The sequence below is a fragment of the Melanotaenia boesemani genome, chromosome 11 (assembly GCF_017639745.1).
Source record: "Melanotaenia boesemani isolate fMelBoe1 chromosome 11, fMelBoe1.pri, whole genome shotgun sequence".
Lineage (NCBI taxonomy): Eukaryota > Metazoa > Chordata > Actinopteri > Atheriniformes > Melanotaeniidae > Melanotaenia > Melanotaenia boesemani.
In genome coordinates, this window is record NC_055692.1 from 1,429,139 (window position 1) to 1,445,715 (window position 16,577).

General features: G+C 46.5%; 1 protein-coding gene across 1 annotated transcript in view; it reads right to left on the reverse strand.

Moving 5' to 3' along the window:
• The window catches only part of LOC121649097 (solute carrier family 12 member 2-like), a 58,710-nt gene that overhangs the window by 29,489 nt on the left and 12,644 nt on the right, over positions 1-16,577 (reverse strand). The window contains exon 11 of the mRNA XM_041999651.1: positions 15,139-15,246. Within this exon, the coding sequence (XP_041855585.1) occupies positions 15,139-15,246 (108 nt within the window). The remainder of the gene's footprint in view (positions 1-15,138; positions 15,247-16,577) is intronic.

A 16,577-nucleotide genomic window follows, 5' to 3' on the forward strand; every position in this document is an offset into this window, starting at 1 on the left:
AAAGAGTACCAACTAATACACAAAAGTACTTTTATACGGGTTATTTCCGGAGCGGTTTGGCCAACCCACGAGAAACAGGTACCGTGAAAAGTAAGTGTATCAAAACTATGGCAAGCCGTGCATGGGAATCTGATTGGGACGATCGTTCCTCCTTCGCGGAGGACGAGGATAGTGAAGAAACAATCCCCTCCATGGGAGAGATTAGGCATCGTCTACGAGATTTTCTCGAGCGAACGCGTGTAACAGAACGCCGGGCAGAGCGCGCAGAGTGCTCCGGACCGGTTCACCTTTTGCTGGGAAATCTCGAGAATCTCAAAACCCCCTATTTCGGGAGCGGTCATTGTCAATTCCTGTAACACAGGGTTAAATCATGGAGCAGGCACCGCAGCGGCCCTGCTTAGAAGGTTCTCCAGAGAAGTGGGAGAGCACCGAGAAAGGTATCAGGCACAGCTTCCCCTACCAAGGAACACAGCCCATTATGTGCCCCTACATTCATTAGGGGAATTTAGAGGAATAGTAATGCTCGCATGGGAACCCCCGGATAACCGGGAAAGTGAGGAACGATACTTAAGAGAAGCCTACCGGGCCGTAGCGGCCTTGGTAATCCCAACCGCCCCACTCCTGTTCCCTTTATTGGGAGTAGGAGAGTGGAGAATGAACGAAGAACTGAGCCTCCGGATCCTCATGGAGGTGATGGAAGGGAGAAGAGTGTATATAGTAACTAATTCAGATCAGCAGTTTCAGCGACTCCAGACCCTAATCCCGCTGCTAAGCAGGGAAATGGGAGGGAGAGAAAACACTAGACCTCCTCCAGAAAACCCCGATCACCCGGGGAGAAACAGGTTATACCCGGATCTTCCACAGGAAGAGAGAGGGAATCCCATACAGGGACTAGAACACCCGGGGAGTAGCCTAAACCCCCTCCTCCACCTGATTTTCCACCTCCACCCCCGGAGTTAATTCCCTTACCGGGAGACCCAGAACCCGAACCCCCAGGCATCCCCCAGCCCTTCCGAGCCATCAATAATGATGCGCAGGAAGGAGCAGGGGGAGGGGGCTCCAGGGAGCCGGGACCAGTAACTGTAGCAGTAGCCCCCATAGATGGGGAAGGTATTGCAGCCCACCGGCTCCTCCTATTCAGGAGTGAGACGGAGCGATGGGATGATGAGCCAAAAGGATGGGCTGAGGTGAGAAGAGCCGTGGGGAGAAGGAACCTCAGAAACTTTAAGCCCCAAGAGGGGAACAATGAACACCTAGTACGCCACACAACATTAGGCAATCTCGCTGTAAAATATCACGCTGTACGAACTGCGGTCATAAGGCCCCACAGGGAAACCGCAATAACAGATATTGCACGAGCCGTAGCAAACGAAATACAAGACCTGGAGGGGGAGCCACACCCCTCCTTGGTAATCCGGGCCCACTACCAGGGACATCGCTGTGGACAGCTGCCCTCAAGGGAGATAGGGCTAATAATAGCTCGCACCTTCCCATGGGACTCTCTGCCCCCCAGAGCTAGGGTAACAATCCTCGTACATAAGCAGGCTGACATGTATGCAGTGCAGCAAGCTATGCATGAGGACGAATCCGAGGAATCGGACAGTGAGGATGAACCAAACCCCCCAGCTCCTTTTACACCTGCATCACCGGCGGCCAGTCGCCGACATCCAAACCGGTCTCATACCGGATCATCTAGACGAGAGCCGACTCCTCATCCCTCCCCTGAGCGTTCAGGGAGAGGAAGCGCCCCAAGAGGGAGCATCATACGGAGCAACACCCCAACCAGAAGGCTCCGGTTCACAGACCCACCGGTGAACTCGGTGTCCGTTAGGCAGAGAAGCGCGCCCAGGCAGTGTCTCTCACCCCTGGGATTGACCCGTAAAACGGGAGAACCTCTCCTGAGGCGAGGGGATGTACGACGGGCCCGCCCGATACCTGTACCTGAATACGACCCACTCAGGCACCCAGTGGAGGAGCCGGTTGTATTTGGGGAAGGAAACACATATTTTAACCCCCTATGGAGAGGGGATGAGTACAACCCAACAGAAAGACTTGCACTACCAGAGTGGTATGATTATGATGAAATAGGGGCCCCACTGGTCCCCAAGATGAAGACCAGTCGGGAGGTATACGCTATGGAGGAAATAGGTGCCCCCTTTAAGCAAGCGTACCTCGCAGCGGGGTATGACTGGCTGCGGGGAGAAGTAAAAAGGAGGGATCGCTCAGTGGAAAGACACCATGAGCGAGCCAGAACTCTCCTGAGACAAGAGCCCCCCGTACACTCAGAGCCGTCACCCATAAGGTTTTCAACCCCAAGGGAAGCCGGGGCAGGCAGCCCTGGAAATGAAACATTTGAGACCTCTGTAAGAGGACGCCCGGCGGCTAGGTCTGCCTGGGATACAGCGTTAGAACCTGCTCAAAGGACACCCGAACCAGAAGACCGAATCCCCTCATCACTCCCCCTCACGCTAAATTATAATGAAATCATCCCAAGGAGAAATCCCGGGGGGAGAGCGATACACAGCTACTCCAGCGCTGTGTAGAAATGGGCCTCGAGGCAGAACAGCTGGACGATCCGTCGTTCACCTTGTTCCTAAGAGGATCTAGGGGGATTAACCTTCCCGCCGGCTGCCGACCCTCAGACCTGCTGAGGAATAAGGTCAGGACACCAGGGTCTGATGACCTGGAAGAAAAGAAACAGCGGCTAGCTGAACAGGTTAGGGACGGGGTAATCAGCCTGAATGTAGCCATGCGCTCCCTTACCCTTGCGGGAGGAGGCGACCTGCATAGAGAAAGGTTGCTATTAAGCGTCCCTGGGGGACACATGTTAGCGGCTAAATGGGCCCTATTATCCTCCAACGATAAGCAATTAGAGCTGGACGTATATGATCGTCAATCACTGCTCCTCCGTTCAAAAAACGGAAATACAGGGTCGGGAGGCAAGCCCGACAGGAGGCCCGAACAAAGGGACAGGCCCAGGCCAGATCGGCCGAACTCAGCCCCCCTCCAGCAAAACAGACCCCCGTACAATCGGGAAGCAGAATTGCGCACACAGCCAAAACAAACTCCTCAACAATCCAGCCAGGGAACTGCCAATCCCTGGTGGAACCCGAAAGGGAACGATCCCCGCCCGCGGGTCAGCAACGACCAGTGGACCAAAATGGACAGAACAGCAAAGGATGAGTTCTTAGTGAAAAGAGATGCCTGGGACAAGAAATACAACTACCAAAAGAGGCCCCCTCCTCAGTCCTCACGAAGTTAAATGAAGTAGCATACCAAAAAGGACCCTGGCTGAAGGCCAGAGCTGTGGTAGATGGAAAAATAGAAGAATTTACTATAGATACGGGAGCAGACATGACCACTCTCGATCATGAACCTCCTAACCCCCCGAAACAGAATAAACCGGTAACGTTTGCGGACGGCGAAACCAAAATCGTACCTATACACGAAACAGCGGAAGGATTAAAATACATTAAAGGAGACAGGAAAATGCTAGGAATAACTGACCTCAGTAGAGCTCTTCCCACCGGCTATTCGGCCGGAGGAGCCTATATGAAGGAAGTAGATATCACAGAGCAAATCGAGCGTATCATAGACAAAAGCACAGTCACAGACAAAGAACGATTGCTATCAATCCTAGAAAAGGGTGAATATGCTCGGTTCAAAAATGATGTAGGGTTTGCAAAAGATTTTGTTCACCACATACCCGCCAGTATGCCCCCAAAAGAAAGACAGTACCCATTAAAATGGGAGAGAAGAAATAATGACAACCTTAAAAGAGTTGGAGAGCCTTGATGTGGTTGAAAAAATAGAAAACCCCCCATGTCTGTTGCCTATCCAAGCTGTCCCGAAACCAGATAAAACACACCGAATGGTACATAACTTAAGGGAATTAAATAGGAGAACTGAGAAAGACAGTAGACAGATAATTGACCCAAACAGAACTCTTCATGAAGCGCCGCTCCTGAAATTCAAAACTACCCTCGACTTAGCTAACGGGTTCTGGAGTATCCCGTTGGATGAGGACAGTAGCCTGAAAACATGCTTCCAGATAGGAAGAGAAGCATATCTATGGAAACGGATGCCCCAAGGTTACTGTAACGCACCCAATGTCTTCCAAAGTGCTATAGAAACCGTACTTGAGGGAGAACCTGTAATGGTATATATTGACGATGTATACTTCTCTCATGATGATGAGGAAGAACACCTGGACACGCTCGAGAGAGTGTTGGGGAAAGCTGAAAAAGTGCTGGGTTTAAAGTAGGCCTGAAGAAGTGTGAAATAGCAACCGACTCCTGCACCTACTTGGGATTTTCATTTACCGAACAAGGTAGAGGGGTCTTGGACCAAACCCTGGAGGGGAATAGGGACCCCGAAGACAGTCAAAGGAACTGGAGGGGATTCTAGGGAAGATTGAGTACATATCTCGTCACCTACCAGGGTATTTCCAATACAGTGGACCCCTTCATAAGATAAAAAGGGGATTTAGGAAAAGAGAAAAGAATGGAAAAATCACAACCCATGATAGGGAATTAACCCAAGGGGAAAAGCTCCTCTTTGGACAATGATGGAGTGGGCTAAAGGTGCCCGAGTGACTCTAACCAACAGAGACCCCAATAAAGGGATTGAAGTAGCCACCTATGTGGGAGAACTAGGAGGGACAGTCCAAGCCTTCAATGAAAGGAGACAAAGCCCCCTTCTATAGTAAAAAACTATAGCTTCTCGCCAACTGAGAGGAAATATCCGGATACGGAGAAGACCTTGTGCTTGTTGTTCAAAAGGTATCTGGAATTAGAAACCTAGCTCAAGGAAAACCAGTATTGGTAAAAACAGAAAATCTCCTCTTGAGGGAAGCAGGGAAAAATACGGTTGAAGGGAGCAAAGCACTTGGAAGCAGATGGGGAAAATGGCAGATGATGCTAGAAGACCAGAACTTTTCGTTCAGGGGAGAAAAACCTCTCAGGAGGAAAGAAAAAGAAAAAGAAACAACAGAACTAAGACCGCAGTGTACGTATTACACTGACGGATCCAAAAGAAACAGTGAGATACGAGCCAAATGGCCGTAGTAGCTCAGCCTAGCCAATCCCAACAAAGGAATGGAGTGGATTTGTATACGGGACTGCACAAGTGGCAGAAGTTACAGCAGTACTCGAAGCCCTCGCAGATGCAGACAAAAGAAAATACAAAGTGGTACGGATTGTAACTGACTCACACTATGTGGTATAGAGGCCTCACAGAGGATTTGGGAATTCTGGGCAGCAACTGGTTTCACAGACAATAAGGGGAGACCCTTAGAGCATAAAAGTCTTGGACTATAATAGGCAAACCTAAAACAAGGGAGAACTGTGCTTGTGAGACATGTGAATAGGTCACACAAGAAATCAAGGTCCTGATTTGAAGGGAATAGGAGGGCAGATGAACTGGCTCAAGCCAGAGGTCTGCTACTCAACAAACTACTCATCCTACCAAAATCTTGGCTGTCACCCGACGGACGGTATATATGTCCTGAGGGAGAGGCGACAGAGATAATAAAACAGATTCATGACAACACTGGGCATATTAGTACTAAGAGGATGGAAGCCATCCTTAAAGAGAGCAAATTAATAATAAAAGGCTTCAGGGAGAAGTTTTCAGAGATGAAGAAAGCTTGTGCAGAATGTGCTGAAAAGGGAGGGCACAAAAAACCTCCCATAAACCACAACCCATAGCTACAGAAGCTTGGGGAGAACACTATTCAGCTGATGTAGCTGTACTGATGGAAAAAGGAGGGAAAGGCCACGGCCAATTTCTCCTGATAGCAGATAATGCAGGAGAAGACACAGAAGTGTTTCCCCTCAGGACGTCCACAGGCAACACAATCAGTACAGCAATAGCTAGATTTTTCTCTAGCAGAATAACAGCAAAATCAATCAGGATGGACAATGGCACGCATTTTAAAAATGATAAAGTAATGAAACTATACTCGAAAGCCTAGGAATACAACCCGTATTCAGTATCCCATACCAGAGCAATACAAAAGGGATAGCTGAAAGGGCAATCCGAACGGCAAAGGAGTATATCACAAAACATCCCTAAAGAAAGACTGGGATGGCCCGATCGGACTAGTGAAAACTAAACCGTTATTTATCGATGCCACACATAAAGAACTACAAAGAGTAAGGACGTCCTCTCTGTCTCCGCAGGGCTAAAACCATTTAAACCGGGAGACAAGGTTTGGTTAAAAAGAGGCCCAAAGAAACAGAGGAGGATACGTCAAAACTAACCTACAAGGCACGTTCGTCGTCGAAGCGGTAAAAGGGAACTTAGTCTGACTAGAGAACGGGATAATAGCTCACCAAATCAGATTCACCAGTGCCACGGCTCAGGGGAACGAAAAAGCAACCCCGCTAAGTCTGACGACAGCCAAGCAAGCAAAACCAGAGGTCGGCTCACAACCGAGGAGGGTTTGACCCGAGGTCGGCTCACAACCGAGGAGGGTCGGGCCCCTGGTCGGCTCACAACCGACCAGCGGTCCTGCTAAAAGTATGCTAGCTCGAGGTCAGCTAATGTCTCTCGGGCGGGGATAGGGGCACCTACTTGGGGGTCTCGTATCCCGGATGGGATACCCAGGGATTCCTGGAATGGAAGGCCTATATCCCGGGGCATTGTGCACTTTGTGATACCAAAGTGTTTCTCTAAGCGCTGGGAAGGCCTTAGGAAATATCGACCCCCAGGATTAAGTCCTAGTCCCACGCCCCTCGAAAGGGAATAGAATTGGCAGAAGCTTTTAAGATAACTTTTTGTGAAAAATGCATTCCTATAAGCCTCAGATACAACATATGTAGGCTTGACCATGGAACCGAAGTCCCTATCAATGTTGTGAGAGGGGAATCTACGGAGTCCCTGAACTGCAGCAGGGGAACAGTGACAATGATAAATCGTCAGGTCACAAGCCTATTTACCGTTCTGGACGGACCTGGCAGAGACACGAAATCGGACGCATGATCCGGCAAGCCTACCCAGAACTGATTAAAGCCAAGCAAGGGTGGGGTTTTCGGAGGCTTCCACCTAACCACCTTGGGGTGAAGTTATAGAGACTAAATCCTGAGAGGGAGAGACATCACCCCTAAGAAAGCCAAGAGGGGAGCCATATATGAGACAGGCCCGATTGCAAAGTACATGAGGGACTGGATGACTACGCCCGACACCGCAAGGTTCACTGACAGTCCACATAAGGCTAGGAAACCATAATGGTAGAGACAGCTACAGGAAAAGGAGGGATGTATATAGTAGAATGCTATACCTAAATGAGGCTTTAGAAATTGTGGCCTTCGGGGTATATGTATATATGAAAAACAAAGAGGCCCCCCTCGAGGTCTCTCCAGATATTGTATAAGCCACCAGGGTTTACTGCCCAAAAAGGGAGATTAAAGGAAACAGTTAACCCTGCTGGTATAAGAACCTAAGGTCCCTTTCTGTCCTTACAGGCGTAAAACCCGGGAGAGCAGAAAGAGACCGAGGGAAAATCAACTACAAGGATAATGGATTCAGAAAACCCAACACCCACCAAAAACGCCCTAAGTAGGGGTCAGTTGTGCCTCTCTAGTACCACCAAGGGTACCTACTTGGGAACTAGCCCCCCTGGGGGAGAAACAAGAGGATTCCTAGAATGGGAAGAATATAAACCAGGGTGTTGTGCTATATGTAAAATAAGAGTGCTTTGACCCAATCTGGGAAGGGTCCGAGAGAAAAACAGACCTCGTAATCTAACTCCAAACAGAGCATCCCAAGTGGAGTAGAACTGGCTGGAAGGCGCTAAGCTGACCTTTTGTCAGAAGTGTATGACCACCAAAATGTGTCGATACAATGTCTGCCGACTGGACCACGGAGGACATGATCCCCACCAGTGTTGTGCTCGGACCACTTATGGGATAATTTGCTGTGCCCAAAGGCAGCCTGCAACCAATTGTGAGACAATGTTTCCACCATGACATATCGCTTCCGGTCTTGACCTACTGGTCAGGAAATTAGGAACATAATACAGGAATCATACCCGGAAACCCGTCATAGCAAAAACGGATGGGGAGTGAAAGGGTATCAGACCGTGGGTCTAGGAAATCTGATTAATAAACAACTGAATAGGGGAAGATTTAAATGGTGGAATAAGAAAGAAAAGGGAAAGACAGAGGAGATATCAATGGCCCCCGTTCCAAAGGGGACTGGGTTACGACCAGGAACCTGAAAAGCACTGAGAAAGAAATGAAATATCAGATAACAGCTGTGAAGCCAGTGTAAAATGCACGAATGGGATGCCAGGATCTCTCCAAATAGAGAAAACAAGATATGTGAATGAAAAAGGACAGGTGGTGGCCTTCGGCATATAGTGTTTTATGAAGCAGGGACGCGCTCCCCTGACCTTCAACCAATAACTAAAAGAAAGTTCTCCTATCCCCTTTTAGGGAGATGACCTACCCTGAGAGACCCGATTGAGGGGAAACCTCCGCCAAACCCTACAAAAGGGAAAGGGAGAGTAGAAGGGACAGGTGTAGACGATGGCTGAGGACAGGAATAATCCTCGCACTGGCCATTACAATAGCAGCATACACCACTGTGGTATTAAATAGCCGCATACTTATTCTCGAATATGAGAAGCAGGTCACAGTCAACGAAGGTCACCCCATGTACTGGGAGTTCACAGAGTTAGAGATCCCAAGGACTGACGGCCTGAGCAATAGCTCTGGTATTAACAGAACCATCTGGGAAAACTGGTTTGACCCTGTCATGCCGGGAATTAGGTGCAAGGATAGCACAGAAATTAACTGTGTTAACACAGACAACTGGCAGCTTAAACCTGAATCCAGTGCATCCTGGACTTGGGAACAGTTGATGATACACATCTCCCCACTCAAGGGACCAGGGACAAACACCACAACACACCTGAATGGGACGGTGGTGAAAGCTGTAAACACTGTTCCAGATCAATCCTTCAGGGTAAAAGTGATAATACGGCTGATCAATGAGACGCAGGAAACCATAACCTGTCAAACCATGGCAGGAAGATATCACCACAAGAGCCCCTTCTGGGAGCGTTTGGTCTGGGACATTTCCAAGTAAAGAATTGCACCTGCAATCCAGAGAAGGGAGCAAATCGTACCCTCTGTTTAATGGAACCCCTGGTAATAGAATCGGTTGAATCATGGGAACCGAAACAGGGGATGACCAGAAAAGAAGCCACCACATTTCTTGGAGTAAAAGAACTAATGAATCGAATGATCGAATCAGAGTATGCAAAGAACTCAGAAGCCATGGTTAAGAGACAGAGGGCCAGAAGAGCAGTAAGTGACAGATGTGCATTCTGTGCCCTAGAAGACCAAGAAATTGGAGAATACTTTAACTGGACCTTGTTTGTAACCACATCCCCGTGGTTATCAAAAAATGAAAATAACAGAACCCATCCAAATGGGATGCATTGGCCCTTCCCGGGATACTATATGCATCCAAACAATGGAAAATGGGAATGGAGAATGAAAGTTCCTAACTTTAAACACCCAAGGGTTAGCGAATGGATGGATAACAATTACCCGTCCTTCGAAACACTTATGGTGAAATGTATTGAAAGCGCCCTACTGAGCACCACCCAGGATTTCTCGAAGCTGAGAATTTACAATAAATCCGACAATGAAGGGGGGAGGTGGAATAGAACCCACTTAGGGACCTTCCAAGAGACCGTGGGAGGAATGTACTCATACTTCTATAATACACCCTATTTTGACGCCAGACGCCTGTATTCAGACGAGAGTAGATACGTGGTAGTACCAGGAATTTCCCAAGAAGGGAGGATACAGCTTGCTAACTGTAGGAACCAACTCCTCACTGGGAATGAGGATTTGGAAGGGATAATGAGAAACCATTGGTGGGGACAAGTAATGTCCATGATGGCAAACTCTCATGACCCCGAGTTATCAGAAAACTTTAACTTGACCTGGCCCAGAATAATTACACGCACAGAGAAGAGCTACACTAAATATACCCTGGTTAGAATGGCAAGATATTCAAGTGCGTACCCAGCAACAGCACACAAGATGACAGAGTATACCCGGAAAAATCAAGTAAAGTTTGGATATTACACTAGGAAACGAGGCTATAGCAAGTATAGGTATGACACTGATTATGCAGCGAAGAGGGCTGTGAGAGATGGGGCATACTTTCAACAATATCAATTGTCCCAGAGGTGGATAAGGCAGGATGATGACGGTAATAAGTATGTGGTAGAAGCAAATACTCGAAAGTACTCCATGAGGAATGGAATAGATCCCCCAACGATAATGGGGAGGGCGTGTACTAATTTTTATCAGCAACTCATGACGGTACGAAGGGGTATCGCCATACCAGATGTTGAGGGCAAGCAGAGTCATGAACAGAACATGGTTTGTGATGATGATTGGCCCAGCTTTGGGATAACAGATTTTAATATAGGAAACCTCCTGGGCCTGGCCACAACCTATTGCCATGCCCAGAATACAATAATGCTCGTGATAAGTTTCCTGTATCGGACAGAACACATATTCGAAGGATACACTAGTGTTCTGAGATTCAGCCAATTCAAACATTGGACCCCCAATGAGATCAAGGAGGACGAACTTCGCCCTTCTTGGAGATGGACTCATGTAGTGAAGGAGGGAAGGTGTTTTCCCATAAAATTTGGCAAGTGGGGCGAGTCCGCGAAAGTTACATGGGGGGATCTATTTAAGGTGGTGGGTGAAGGAGCCAAAATAGGGTTGCAGGAACTGGGGAAAGTAGCAAAGGATGCAGTAAAAACAGTTGTGACAACAGCAGCAACTGCAGTAAACGACTCAGTATTGGAGCCGCTATTCACTGTCCTCAAACCTTATCTCATATACGCCACCTGCTTCCTGGTAGCACTAGCAGGGGCCCTCATAGTCAGCAAGGTTTTCTTGTACTACCTTAAGAGGAGGTTGGAGACGTATAAACGGCCCTTGTTTGAAACACCCGAGGAGGGAGACGCCCTGGAGTGTGAAAACCTACGTGATAAAATGGCCCGCCCCCTGATGCCTCTGTTAAGACGGAGAAGGGGAGACCACGCCCCTGAGGGCGGAGCTGGATTTAGGGGAGGGGCGAATAGGATATAATAGAAGGTTACTAGAGGTAGAGATCAGATTGGAGACCCGGACGAGAAAGATAGGACAGGATGAACAGCTCAGACAACGAAAGCAGCCCTGATGAAGGGAAGGCCACGACTCACAACCCTGAAGGGACCTCACCAATAGTTACCACGGTAATATAATTTTATTATTTATGAAGGGTCAGGAGACAGGCTTAGCGATAGCAAAGAACAGGCATATATTGGCTTCTGTGCCGAGCTAGGAGAACCCTGCTTGGGGACCAGTAGGCCTTCATGTATTATAAATTTTATCCTCTTGTGAGACGGAGGAACAGCTATGCTAAGAACTAATACAGTTATAAGCCCTGTTAGGATTAGTGAATGCAACTCTCAATTTTAGAACTTATCCTCTTGTTAGCATGAGTATTCGATCAACTGGATCAGTTATTATATTAAAAGTTAGTTATGCGGATACTGTCGCAATTACTTACATTAACTCAGCCATTTTCCCTGTCATGGGATATTGTACTTTTATGATAGGAAGCAGAGAGAAGATCCACAGCCCCAAACGGGGAACCAGAGAAAGTGATGCTGCTAAACGGAAACAAAGTTACTCTCTCGACTTTCCTGGGAAGTGAGACCTTAATACCAACTACAGAGACAGACCAGATATTCTGGGATCGTTATAAAACCATACTGGTATGTGCATGCATGCAATTCAGATCTGAATGCCTTCGTTGCAGAGTGCAGAAGGAGATAGAGGAGATAGCCAAAGCCAAGGGTGTGCCAAACGACTATCCTATGCAGAGGCAGCCAAGAAACGCCAGCCCGAAAGGGAGAAGGAGGTCAAGGAGAAAGATGAACAAAGACACGCTCGGCGAGTGGAGGGTGCAGACCAGAGAGGAGTTCTCTCTGAGATGGAATCGCTGTTTCAAGAATTAGAGCAGTTACAGCTCAAAACACCCAATTTGGGAGATGCCTTGGACCTCTTCCCTCCGGAAGGTCCTGGAGAAGATCAACTGCTCGTCATGGCGGGTGAAATGCTGGACAACAAACCTTCCTTGGAAAAGTTGGAAGGACAAATTAAAGACAACTACAGACAAGAAGAAATCATCGCAATGTTGATGAAAAAGGCCGATGAAGGAGAAAAGGTGATGGAAGCAGCCGCTGTACTAGCGGAAGGACGGGAGCAGGAGAAAATCGACGAAAGAGAGGAACCCCTGGCAAAGCCAAGACGGAAGAAGCGCAGAAGGAATCTAAGCCCTGAACGTCCCAAGGAGAGAGAAACAAAACCTGATGTATCGGAAAGGAAGGGCTCTGTACAGTTCTTCGTTAAGGTGGCGGGACGAATGATAAAGGTCAACAAGAACCACCTGGGAAACCCAGAAATCTGGGAAGAGATTGTAATGATGAAGCCAGGCCACCCAGGGAGACACTGTGAAGATCTCCCCCCTGACGTCCTGGACAAGTTGAAATCAAATAGTGTCCTGCAGATGCATTACGCCGAAGACAAAGGGATCGCACAAGAAGAGCTTGGAGGAACAAAGACGAGAGTTGCGGTAACTGTGTGGCATCGTCTCCCCAATAACCAGCAGAGGAATTTCCTGTGGGCTGAAGTACGGGGAGAGGGTTCTGACATGTGTGTGTGTGAATCATCGTCTATGAGGAGCAGCGTATCCCGCCAAGGAGGGTGTGAAGGCCGCGCTCTTCAATGGTGGCGTGAACACTGCTCTAGGCCAGAGAGCCGTTGCTAAGGCAACGGACAGGGAGCAGAGGCCCTTATCTCGACAGATAACACCTGCTGGAAACCCCCGCTTTTCTGCTCTCAGTGAGTGAAGGAGGGAGAGAAGTTTTATTAAAGTTTGAATCTATGACTGTTATGGCACACATGATGTGAGATGATGTTTTTAATCAAAAGACTGAGTTTATGGACTGCCTGATTAATACTCAGTTATGTTTTCTATGTTTGATGTATTACCTATTCACATTTCATATATTCCTGTTTGCTTGCTTATTTACAGTATTATCCTTAGATTTAGTGATGTTCATTAGGTTTTGGATTTTGATTAATAAGAGCTACAGCTTAGTGATATTATTTTGTAGCGTACAGAGAGTGCATTCACAAATAAGATACAAATAAGAGTCAGAGTTTTTACACTGCAGAGGAGGTGAAGAAGAGGCCCAGAAGGGAGTAACCTGTTATCTGCTCGCTCCGAAGCAGAGCGGAATTTCCCAGCAAACTCAGAAGATATTAACAAGCAGCCTTTGTGTGAAAAACTGTAAGGATAGATAGATAACGGGGCAGGGAAAAGTGTCTTCTTTCCTTCAGCCCTGATGCAACCCAGAAGGAGGGACCAACTTGTAGGATGCTCACGTATGCTTTTCTGCTGATGGAAAAATACTAAGTGGGTTGGTTCTAAGTTGTTTTCTGTCGATGGAAAATTACTGAGTGGGTTGGTTTTGAGTGTTTTTTCTGCTAGTGGGAAGGTACCAGATGGGATGGTTTTTAAGTTTTGTATATATACTGGTGATTTTGTGAAAAGAGAGAATTGTACGGAGATTTTGAAGAGCTGCTGCGGAGATTTTGCAGAGACTTCTACAGATTTTCTACGGAGACTTAGAGAAAACTTAGTTAGATTTTTACAGAACTTCATCCCTCTTACTGGGATAGATTTTGCCCGTTTGCCAAGGGAGATTTACTTATTATTGAAGAAAACTTAGACTGCGAAAGCGGAAAGCACTCCTTGTGAGAAAACCTTTTACTTTATACTTATTTCTTTTATTTTGCTTTTTAGCCCTCACTGAAAGGGAAGCCCTAAAAGGGAATTTTATTCTTTTTTCTTTCTTTTTATTTTATTCTTTCTGTATTTTACTAATAAAAGAAAACTTGAATAAAAGGGTTATAGTTAACTTCGGTTAACTTCCCAACCAAACTTATTTCTCTTATATTTGTCCACATCCACTGAGGAGAGGAGAGGACAACACAACGAGCAGGTAAGCCCCAGATTCCCCAATGCCCGAAGAGACATAAGAATTTGCTAGATTATTATTTCGATACCAGGTAGTTTTCCTGTTAGGACGATAGTACGGTAGCTTCATACTCATAGACCCAAAGGCTGGCTTATCTACCAGAATAACTCCTCAGGTCTATCTCCGCATGAGCGGACGATAATAATCAGGAATTCTAAAGGGGTAAAATTGCTTATTCTCGCGCCACAAGAATCGAGGTGGAAAGGTTCGCCCATCACTTCGCGACTGGAGTCTCACCGGTCGTTAAAGATCCAAGAGAGGAAACAACAGGACGTGAGCCTGAAAGGTCGGTCAATGAACTGACAATAGGGTAAATATTCGTCACCGGTTTCAACACCCGTTATGCCAGGCATGTCAAACTGGTCCAGCAAAGGGCCGTGTGGCTGCAGGTTTTTGTTCCAGCCAGCCAAGAGCACACAGTTTGACCAATCAGCTGTCTGAAGACTGAGATCAGTTGATTGAATCAGTCAAATCTGGTGTGCTGCTGCTTGGTTGGAACAAAAACCTGCAGCCACACGGCCCTTTGCTGGACCAGTTTGACATATGTGCGTTATGCTTCCGCCACGAGAAATATTAAATATAATATTAAATTCTGAGAAACCGTATAATAATTCAATATAAGACAAGAGATATGACTATCCTGTAACACATTGTAGGGATGTAGTGGAGTAGAGATATTTACTGTAACATGTAGTAAAGTAAAAGTCTAAAGTAATGTACTTAGGTAAAGTACAGATAAAATACATAAGTGCAGTAGGGTTAGGGCGACAAGAACTACTTCGTATCAGCTGGTAACTATGAATTTACTCAGAGATGACGTGGAGTTCCCCAAGGTTCCATGTTTGGCCCCATATTATTCAACATTTACATGTGGCGTTCAAATCAAAATCAAATCAAGCTTTATTGTCATTTTGCTGTATAAGTAGTGCAAGATGAGAGGACATAAACTAAATCTAAAATAACTGCGTTTAACATCCACACTTATAATAATTCAGCTGGTTTCTGACCTGGAAGACTTTGGGTGCGCTGACCAGCGAAGCCAGAGCCGAGGACAGAGTAGCCGAGAAAATCCCGGCCGTGATCAGAGGTCCGAAGGCTGAAGCCAGACTCATCACCTGCAGTAAGAACAGAGTCACTCCAGTTTTAGAGATGGTGAAGGCTTTTCTTTAATTCGAAGTTTGATTAGACTGTAGATCTGACTTAACTCTCTATTGTCAGGAAAAAAAGTTCCGTGTTTTTATAACTTAAAATAGACATAATGTAAAGAAACGAATACATTTTTTTCGTGTAAGTTCGTGGCAACACTCCGCCATGATGGTGAACAAGAGAAGACTGAAAAAAAAAAAACCATTTATTTCAGAAACACGTAAAATATCCAACAAATTCAACAAATAACCATTTAAATGTAAAATTATTAAAAAAGGACGTCTTTTACAGGCTTTTATGTGTGGAGACAACGTTGTGGAAAATAAACGTCTAGAAGAGCCCAGGCTTCATTTTCTAATTAAACTACGATTAAAACAAAACTCCAACATTTGCTAAACTAGAAAGTGGAGCCCGGTTCCAGAGTTTGATGGGTTTAATGGAAGTTTCTGCCGGTTTTCTGGATCTTTCCTGACATGCGCTGCCATGCTGCTGCTCAGCTGATGGAGCTCCATGAAGCTGCTTTTTCTGCTGAATTCATTCTGGAGCAAAACATGGAAATTCTGAGTAAATACGACAGAATCTCTGTAAAAGTCGACTTCAGAACCCGACGCTACTGCACCAACACCACACCCATCTGTGTTCCATTATAAAGATCAGAACTAAATGCTGAATGATCTGCTTTTCAACACTAAATAAAGCTGCAGCCGTGTTGGTTCCGTCATGGTTGTATGTTGCCTTCAGGCAGCACACGCAGCGTCCATCAGGACAACACTTTCCATTATTTAGCCAGAAATAAGCTTCTCTCCTGTAGTGGGAACATGTTTTTCTAGACAGAAAAGGCAGAAATGATGTTTTTAGACCTTTTCCTTTTCAATATGGCTTCCTGAGAGTCATGTGACAAATTAAAGCATTTTCATTGGTTCCCTGTGGTCTTCCGTCCGTTCTTAAAGTTCTGCATCAGTCCAGCACTTAGGCTGGTTAAACCTGGAGAAACTGGTGACTTCGTGTCCTTCCGTCCTTTTTTTTAAGTGTTGCATCATTTAAAGACATGCGTTTAGGAAAAACTGGTGTTTCCTGAATGCAACACGATAAATAGAGGGTTAAAAAATATACAGAAGTTTTTTTAAACCTCTGGTGTGTGACATACAACTGAAGACCTCTTTTGTGGGATTTTCTGAGTTTGGGCATCAAATCTGCACCTCTGGACATGAGAAGCTGGTGCTCAGCTGGTTCCTGAACAAGCTGGATGTTTAAAGACAGAAACTACGTGTCAGCTCTGCTTTCCAACACTGAGGACATA